The following is a 10,160-nucleotide window of genomic DNA, read 5'->3' as shown; positions in this document are numbered from 1 at the left end:
TTAAGACAATCTTATTTTGAACAGTAATTATTAATTTGTTTAAATGTATGAACTTTAGGACACACTTTAAGTAGAAAAAAATGTGTTTTGAATGAATGCTCACGAAAAAAACATGCTTCCGAAAAATTTGTAAATAAAATTGGAAACAATTTGTTTTGGATTTGTTAATAAGCTATAAAATAATCATGTTCCTACAGATAAGGTTATTTAAAAAAAAAAACATTATTTCAAGTAGTTGTCACGTAATATTTTTTTTATGTAACATATTTGATCTAAAGTCCTTATCGTATGTTATCTAATTCAAAACACCGATTGAGGAAGTTTTGTGTTTTTTTATTTTATTTGTTAATCATCATCATCATTCCCTTTCCGCACCTAATGGTGCGTAGGGCACTGCATTGGTACACCAATCGCAGCAGTCTTGATCATTTTTTGTTACATGAAGGTAAGATGATCAGTCGTACGGTTCAGGTGCCAGTCCAGGGACTATTAAATATTCTAGTGTAAAAACACCTTTTTAAATAAATATTTCATTTCAACCATGTCGGGAATCGAACCCGAGACCTCTTGTATGGTAGGCAAACGCGCCAACCACTACACCACGAGGCCGCCAATTTTTAATAGACTTATAAACTAAGCCAAAAATATATTTTTTATAATATTTTATTATCAGCGCTATGATTTTTTAATGTATTGTATTTCTGAAATTACTCCGCGTGTGACGTTTCAAGTTCTCTTCCGCTTCTTCTCGGTCAGTTCTACCGATTGGTCCGTTGTCTTACCGTCAACCGGAAATCTTTCAAAACTCTCTTATCGTTGTTTTATTCATATGAAATAGTGACGTCGTTCGAAGCAGTTCGTTTTTACTTAAATATTTTTTAATATTTGTTTATTACTTTGCAGAACAATTTATCGCTGACAGCGCGTAAGGAAACATTTTTTGTATCGAATTTCCTGTAGAACTGAAGTTCCTCATTTTAAAATAAATGAAAAAATCGAATTTTGTCTGTAACTCTAGTCTATACTCGGTCAAAACAAAATGCCGATCATTCAACTCTTGGATAATGCTGGTACTCATATATGGGTGCGAATCTTGGCGCTAAGGTTTTTTGGTGAGCCAAAACTCAAAACACCAAACTTCTGAATTTTGGGAGTTAGTGCTTGAGGAGAGTATTAGGTTTGATTTCATAACTAACATTTAGCATACCAAATATTTTTGTTCAAATGATCTAAACCATGTAAATGTCTTTTAAATACAACAGCCGCATCAAAGATTTTATTTCGTTATTAAAATAGTGATTTCTTGATATGACGAAACAGTTTGTAAGACAAATTAATGATAAATCTTAATTCAGCAACGTCATACATTATATAGGCATAATAATTATTGTGTTATGTATTGAAATAAAATTGACTTCGCAACAAATACTTACGTACTTACATTTTTGTGACAAATGTGTTAATTGCGATAAAATAAGACATTGAAATTAGCAAATAATTTTCGTTGATTCATTGCAATTTTATTACAATTTAATCTACTTGGCTTGTTAGACAGATTTATTTGTTTTTTGTACAATTTTATTTCCAAATTAGCGGGCTTATCGCCAAAAGGCAATTTCTTCTAATAATATAGGCGTTATTTACTTTATTTATTTCACATAAAACTGTTTATTTTTTCCTCACTGGGCTGGGCGCCTTCAAAAGCTTAATCCCAATTTCGGTCAAAAACTCCCAAAAATAATCTGTTTAGCAAACTAGTTGTAAATATTTATGTTTTCTGTCCCCTGTTAAAATACTTATTTGATCTTATCTCCAAAATATGTTAAAAATAGTATAAAAGCTGTAAACGCTGTAAACAATTCACCAGTTTTGAAGATGCCTACTTAGGCGAAAGCACTCGTTGGTCAAAATAATAAAAAGTAAAATTAAACCAAGAAGTTTCATTGATAAGTTTATTAATAATTTTATCATAATCATAAGTAGTTTATGGATGTTTGAGGTTTGGCATAAGCTCTTTAAATGCCTAGATTTACATATTCTCCGATTTAAGAGAGTTTTCTGTTTCTATAGAAATTAAAAATCTTGATTCATTAACACACAGAAGAGATGTTTTCGATCAGATCCTGCTTTACAAAATTAAAAATAATACATTTTATTCCACAGAACTTATTCATCTACTTGCTTACCGTGTCCCCTCCAGACGAACTAGACTGTCTGATATTTTCTATATTATATAACTAACCATCAGAAACATTCTACCATATCTCGTGTATATGAAGCATTTAACAAGAATTTTAGTAATCTTGATATATTTAACACTCCATATAATAGATACTGAAGAGAAAGGCTTGAATCAGAATAACAGATGATAGACGTTTTGTCTCTTTTATGCTCTTAATCCTTCAGCATTCTTTATCAATTTCCTTCTTTTCCTTCCCACTATCTCCTTGTTTTATCCATATTTCTTTTATTTTAATATATGGTATATTTATTCTTCATGTATCTTAAACCGTCGTCGCTTTATCGTAGTATAATTAAGTGAACATATATTATTGGATGGCAGGCCCTACTATGTATATATTTTTATATAGTTTTTATTTATATTCATTTAACCCGTACATCTATTTGTATTTTAAATAATTAAAATTAAAAAAATAAAAGAATAATGAAAAAAATCAAAAATAAAATAATAATAATAATAAAAATAAAAATATATGTATTTTTAAATATATAAAATAAAATAAACTCCCAGGCAAAAATTTGGACATTTATTTTTATAATACCAGTATATTGTAAAAACGCGCCTAAGTGCCAGTGGAGTGGGTGCTAAATAAAAAAATGTAAATCTGAAATGTAATGTTGTTAAGTTGGTGTATATCTTTTTGTTGGATAATGGAAATAAAAAAAGAAATTTTTTTTGGGGGAAAAATGAATATTTGTGTTTTTTTTTTATTTTTCCAAATATAAATTTATTTGTCGCCATTTTCAGTATAGAAATGGGTACCGATTAATATTACGAAATAAGAATATGGGTTTATCTAGGGTTTCCTAGGACAGCGGTGCCCGTATTTTAACGGCCGTAGTGAATGGTGATGCGGTGGACAACCGTCGTAACGGTGACTAGAGTGTGGTTTCCTAGGAAAACGGTGTTATCAACACCATTTAACACCGTTTCCCTAAGAAACCATTCTCTAGTCGACGTTACGACGGCTGTCCACCGCATCATCGTTCACTACGGCCGTTAAGATGCGGGCACCGCTGTCCTAGGAAACCCTAGCTTTTGAGTCCGGGACACTATCAATGGACCACGACTCGATCAATTATTTTTATTCCTTATTTATTATTATTTTCTTGCCGTTAGTCTCAAGTTGATACCTCCTTCAGTTTGGAGCATTATAGAACTGGGTTCATACTTTAGGGGAAGTACCGTTTCTTCACATAATGATACTTCAAAGCTTTGCAAAATTTTCATTATAATCAGCTTCACCTGTACCATCCCGAATCGCGTCCCTAGAATAAAAAGCAAGGACAATAGTATAAATCTTTATATATATAATTCTTCTGTACGTGTAATGTCACTGAACTTCTCCTAAACGACCGATTTACGTGCGGTTTTCAGTGAAATGTAGATCTTTGCGCTGCGTGTGTTCGTAGATATTAAAGTTTTCAATCGAATCTGTGAAAAAAAAGTTGGAAGCATAATTTTTTTTCATCGACCTACCAGGGTTGCATTCGAAGAAAATGCCCATACAAAAAAAAAGGAAGGATGTTGTTTTTTTGTGTTTGAAAAAGTTTTTTTTTAATGTTTACAATTTTGATTTTTGGACTAAAATAATATTAACTGACATTATGTACATCTTTAAAAATCTCATTCATCAATAAAGTGCTCCCTCGTTAGTGAGAAGAGCCGAGTTTGATATTTGCGAAAAAAATCCTATATTGGGAAATTAATTATTTTAAGTACCTAGGTACCTACTTAAATTCAATTTTTGAATATTAATAATTTTTAGTTTGGAATTCAATCATGAACAAGTACCTAGGTACCTACTTATCAATGAAAAGTCTTTTTCCAATGTAATAGCAGGCAAGCCAACGTTCCGGCAGGGCAACGTCTGTCGGGTCCGCTAGTATTAAATAAATCAAATCTTCGTATTGATTTCATTTTTTGCATAATCCTACCCCATAATGATAAGAATGTATCAATCATATTAAAATATTTTTCTGCTGAATTCTTTCAATAATGATTCACATTTGTCTTTGCTTTTCTCCCTTGCAAACAGCAAACCGTTCTCTACAGTTTAATAATCTTCGATGTAAGTGGGTGCGGCTTTCAATGCAGGCCCTAAGGACTACCACCAATGAGATGGTCGGATGGTATTCGTTGGTTTGCCGGTAGACATTGAATGAAAACGGCGCATAACCGGGAGGTGTGGAGGAAACAGTGGGAGGTGTATATCGCAGCGGACCAACATGGACTGAACACTTGTATAAAATGACATATTGATAATGTTTACCTATGCATACTCTGGGTCCCTCGCCGAATGGAAGATGAGCGTAGCTATTCCTCGTGGCAATATTTTCCGGAGTGAACCTTTCTGGATCGAAGACGTGCGGATATGGGTAAATGTCCGCATCATGATGGATGCCCAGGATAGGCACGACTACCAGCGTGCCCTTCTCCACTGTCACTCCCGTGTCGGGAATATTGTAGTCCTTTGTACAATATCTGAATAAGAACGGCAGAGGTGGATACATCCTTAATATCTCTGTGAACACAGCGCAACAATTCATTGATTATTCAAACAATAAAAAAAAGAAAAAGATAGGACAGAAAGGCGAAGTTTTCGAGAAACTTTGCCATGCAAGTAAATCTTACACCACCGGCTGATAGACTCGCCCATAAGGACAAAAACCATCGAAAATTGTTTGTTATTAAATTAAAAACCTAATAAAAAAATTTGGAACGATTTTGTTCTATCCCATAGAGCTAAAGAGCTTCTCTTTAAGCGGAAGCGAATTATTATTATTATAAATGTTTAAAATAAATTCCATAAATGCATATTTGGAAGATGCAATTGAATAAATGAAAATGTATTAAATGTAAGCAATAGACTCCATAATATTATATAATGTTTTCTCAGTTTGTGTTTTCCTAACTTTTGTATTTAATTGTTTTTTTTCTAAATTTTTTTTTTGTTTTTTTCGTATTTCTTATTTGTTTTTGGTCAGGCTGTAAGAAATTGCAAGTGGCAATACGTCCGCCATTTGACCATGTTTACTTTGTTTTATTTTTGTATGGCTATTAGAGATTTATTTTATTAATCTAAGAATTAAATGCTCTAATTTTACCGCGTACAAATCCAGTTTAGCGGCCCCGTGGTGTAATGGCCAAGACATTTGACTCACGCACGGAAGGTTCCGGGTTCGATTCCCGGTGAGAACTGTGTAATTGTAATTAGGCCTCCTGGGCCGCGATTGTGAACGGCTATCTTCATCGGTATATACTGAGACGGTATAAACTATAGTCCTTAAAATGTAACATGATAAGAATGACAGTTGTCAGAAAAAGTGACGACATAACTTTGCAGTTACGTAAAAGGAGTTATTTATATTGACACACAAAAAATCATTTGCATGTTAATTTATTTTTTTAATACAATGCTTGAAACATAAATCAACATTAATATTTAAAATCAGCTTCAAAACTAAAATAAACCTAATTATTAACGACGTTCTTACAAGGTTACATCATTTTGCAAAAACGTTAGAGATGGGACAAATTGATCAATGTATATTGATCGAATAAAAAAATAGTTCATTTGATGTTGCTCATGAAAAAAGTATAAATGTCTCATTTTTTGGTGAATAATTGTGTTAAACACACTACAATAGACTTGTTTTTGCATTTTTTATATTAATTTTCGGAAACATAGTTTTATGATTGCATGAAATAACTGATAAAATCAATTTGATCAGTGATCAGTAATTTCCCATCACTAATAAAATTAGTTTGACAGCTGTCACTCTAATCAAGCTATTTTTTAAGGACTATAATATCGATATTTATGTACGAAAGTGTGTATATTTGTATGAAAATTCAAAGTATCTTCGTCGGTGGTTACTGGCTAGTAATTAAACATGTTTAAAAAAAAATTGTAAACGTATTCTGTTTTCATACAGAAGACTTAATTTTACTTTGTAGATAAAACTGAAGATAAATTTTAACTTCCCACCAGAATACGTAGCTTGGCCCCGTCACAATAGATCTTCACTGGTGGCAGTGACATCGGGAGCGCTGAGCCTCACCTCGAAGAATAATAGGCCTCCTGGCTAGTTGTGGTGCAAAAAAATACTAATATTAAATTTCCGTAGTACTGAACGAACTCATTGTACTAACTGCTACTACTACTACTACTACTACCATCACGCCATTTCCCCATAGGGGTAGGCAGAGAGAATGGACCGCCACACACGTCCATCCTGGTATACATTCTTCCACATTCATACATCTTGTCATACATGCCCATCTGTTCTGTCTGTTTTTGACGTGACCAGAGTTAAGATTTTGGTTTATCTGATCATGCCACATCTTCCTTGGTCGTCCTCGTCTCACGTTACCGTTCGTTTTTGCCATATATACTTGTTTTACCATTCTTTCGTCGTCCACTCGTTCCACGTGACCAAACCATCTCAGAGACCCTTTCTTAATCTTATCAATTATACTTGACTCAGATTTACACTCTCGCCTGATTTCATCATTCGTAACCCCGTCATACATTGATTTCCTACACATTCGTCTAAGATATCGCATTTCAACCGAACTAACTGAACAAAACAAATGCCATAAACTTACCTTCAACAACCATGTTGAGATAGGACATCTTATTAATAGCTTCGTAGGTGATCCTTCCTCCATTTTGACCTAGAACATTATGTATTTCTGCCCTTAATTTTTTCTGGATGTCCGGCTGCTTGGCAAGCTCCAGCATGGCGTAACTTGCTGCAGTGGAAGATGTTTCAAACCCAGCCAGAAAGAAGAGAAATACCTGGGCTGTGATCTCTGGCATCGTCAGACCGTCACCTGGAAGAGGAAGTGCTCTTATCTTTCATTTCATGTATTTCTAGGATTATCAGGTATTTCATGTACAATCAAAATTAGCACCCGTAACCGGCGTATTGCATAAACTTCGTGGCTTGCTTCCTCGTCCTGTTTTGTTTGCCGTGTATTTACATACAAAATACACGAGAAAGCCTTTTCTCGTGTCACGAGAGTGGTTCAGAATAGCACCCCTGAGGGTATAAATAATATCTACTATATGTATTTTATGTTTTATCAATAAAAAAAATATAAAAAAAACATTTACTAATTACCAGATACTTCTTCGCCTCGACTTAAAGTTGGATTTAAAAAAATCGTGTTGTTCTTTTTTGGGAATTTTATATGTTACTGAATTCAGAAAAAAACAGAAAACAATAGTTACAATAATACAGCGCCCCTCAGTTCCGCCGAATAAAGTCAAAAGATCGTCATCGATGGCCTTTCAGGACGGCGTGGGCCCGCAGGTTTAAAGGAGAAGCAACTTTGGTTGCAACAAGGTTCTCCCGAGGCATGCGCAGCACGTGTCCAAGCCAGGTCCACCGCCGCATCCTCAAGGCGCTCGTTATAGGAGGCTGCTGCGTCCGTTCTCGGACGTTAATGTTACTCATAAAATCAAACCACCTTGTACCTAATATTTTCCTCAAGCACTTAATCTCAAAACTCAGAAGTTTGGTGTTTTTTTAACCGTAACACTATTACGTAATAGTGCTTTCAAACAGTTTGATCCGACAGTAATTTAAATGTACCTGTTTGCGCATCCGTCTTCTTCATGTCAATCAAAAGTTGGAGAAAATCGTTCCTCTTAATGTTTCTCTCTTCTCTAGTTTTGATGGTAGCCGGAACAATATCCATGAAGAACTTGGTAACATCCGCGAAATTGAAACTAAGTCTGAACAAATTCAACACCGAAGGCGCGACGAAAGACAGAGTTTCCACGAGAGATTTGGTTTTCCCTGGCTGAAAGACTTTCTTCCCCATTTTCCTGAACTCCGCATCAGGGTGCCTGAAGCTATTCATTTCGATTCCAAAAGCGCACGATCCTATGACATCCGTCGAACATTTGGCAATGACTTCCTTGATTTCCAGAATACCCTCGGAGCCCACGTTTTCCTTGATATAATCAGTCATGGAGTCTGTACAGTTTTCTATAGTTTCAAACATGTATTTCATCTTACTTGTCGTAAAAGTAGGAGTGAGTTTCACTCGGACTCTTTTCCATTCTTCCCCTTCCAAATTGAACAAATTTTGAGCTAAAGGATCGACATCTTTGTGGGTTTTGAATCCGTGTCCTTGGAAGTAATTGTAATCCTTCTGTAGCACCCTTTTCACGAGTTCTAAATCATTGATTAGAAGCGTCTCTTTCGTCAGCATGAACAACCCGACGAAGGGATGTTTCTTCGTTTGACTGTAAACATTCTTCATGTGGATTCCGAAAGACGCTTTTTGAGTGGCAACCGGCCCCATATGCCCAAAGGGAACAGTAGCTGGAATACTGTAAACTCCTTTCCTCGTCCAATACCCATATTTATATTTCAACCAGAAATATATACCAATAATTAACGTTACTCCCCAACACGTTAAATTTACATAAAACGACGAATAAAATGCAATCATTTTTAATGTACTAATAGAAAAAGAAACACTTTGAAATTACATTGATTAACAATTTCAATTAAATAAATACTAGTTTGCTGTTGTAACTTTAGAGGAGGAAGATAAAATAACGTTTCTAGAGAAGTTGTTAACTCTTATACTCGTATATACCTTATAATAATGTAGTTCTAATTGCAATAGACATATATAATATCATAGCGTACGTGGATGGTTACAAATTATAAAGTGTATCAAGACTAGAGTTGTAAAAATACCGTAGTCTACCAAATCGCTCAGTAGTATTGCACAGAAATCTTTAATCCGAGTAATTTTCAAAAAAACATTTCGTTATCCAAGTGACTTGCTCTTCAAAGAATTCAGAGTACTGAATATTATTCAACAGTATATATTGAGAACGGTAGTGGTTACACACAGAAATAGAGACTTTTACCCAAGCGTCAACCACAAACATAATACAAGATACTCGAATAGGGGTCTGATGAAAACAAAATATTTAAAAAAAACAAATGGTTGCTTACTTCTGCAGGGGAGAAGTGAGGGGAGCGCGGCGCAGTATCAGACTCCCCCCCTTCCCCCTCCTCGTTTCACCCCTGCAGAAGTAAGCAACCATTTGCTTTTTTAAAAATTTTATTTTTTTAAATTTTATTCGTTCTAAAAAAATATTTTAATATGCCAATATGTCTTCTTGCTAATACTGATCATAGTGGTTTCGGATGTGACAGGGTTTAAAGAACACCCTGTATAATGACAGAGTTTTGTGATAGATTTTCGGTTTCCGGTTGTATGGATGCTCTTGTATGTTATAATAGGGCAGCATCTAGCCAGTCTAGCCACTGCATCTAGCCGCTCGTTTTCAAAACTTACAGTTATATCGGAATTTAATTCGACTTAAAAATTGACTTATTTCTCTCTCATATTTTTAAGAGGCTTTTAAGAAAAAAGAGCCAACCTCAGAACGATTAAAATTTTAAATAAATCGTAATTAAAGGAAAAATTGCTCGGTGGAAATTTTTTTTTGTCACTTTTAATGCATAGATAAACGTATCGAGGGGTTTTAGACCAGTCGATACAAACCGATGCACTTACATCAAAACTTGACGGCGGAAGGGGTTGGTTGTGTATCTTCGTAATGGGTCGGAAGAATTTTATCTTTAACAATGACGTCATACTGAAGCTTTGTCATTTTAGTCCGTAGATATGTGTATCGTGACGTACGCTTGCCCTTGTTTTATATCGATGTACCTACCCAAAACTTGAAGGTACGGGGTCGGTAGTGTATCTTCGTAATCGCTCGAGAGAATTCTCCTTCAACTAGACCGTCGCGGTGAAGGTATGACGTCCTTATCTTCCCATCACAATCGAGGCCTTGGTAGGTGTCTATGCCATTTTTTAATTTCTTTTCAAAATTTTGTGATAAATCTATTTAGTATTTACAATAGGTACTATT

General features: G+C 34.7%; 1 protein-coding gene across 1 annotated transcript; it reads right to left on the bottom strand.

Annotated features, from left to right (window-relative positions):
• Window positions 1-3,264: 3,264 nt before the first annotated feature.
• Window positions 3,265-8,588, bottom strand: LOC148284585 (cytochrome P450 6a2-like). Its single transcript, XM_088237907.1, has 4 exons — window positions 7,846-8,588; window positions 6,854-7,081; window positions 4,515-4,766; window positions 3,265-3,510 (listed from the first exon to the last, which is right to left on the bottom strand). Exons 1-4 carry the CDS (start codon window positions 8,519-8,521, stop codon window positions 3,344-3,346), a joined length of 1,323 nt encoding a protein of 440 aa, XP_088094033.1. The 5' UTR covers window positions 8,522-8,588; the 3' UTR covers window positions 3,265-3,343.
• Window positions 8,589-10,160: the final 1,572 nt, after the last annotated feature.

The sequence above is a fragment of the Micrasema longulum genome, unplaced genomic scaffold (assembly GCF_059751315.1).
Source record: "Micrasema longulum isolate JH-2025_06_02 unplaced genomic scaffold, ASM5975131v1 h1tg000108l, whole genome shotgun sequence".
Taxonomy (NCBI): domain Eukaryota; kingdom Metazoa; phylum Arthropoda; class Insecta; order Trichoptera; family Brachycentridae; genus Micrasema; species Micrasema longulum.
The sequence above is the reverse complement of the archived record's forward strand: the minus strand, read 5'-3'. Positions and strand labels throughout refer to the sequence as shown.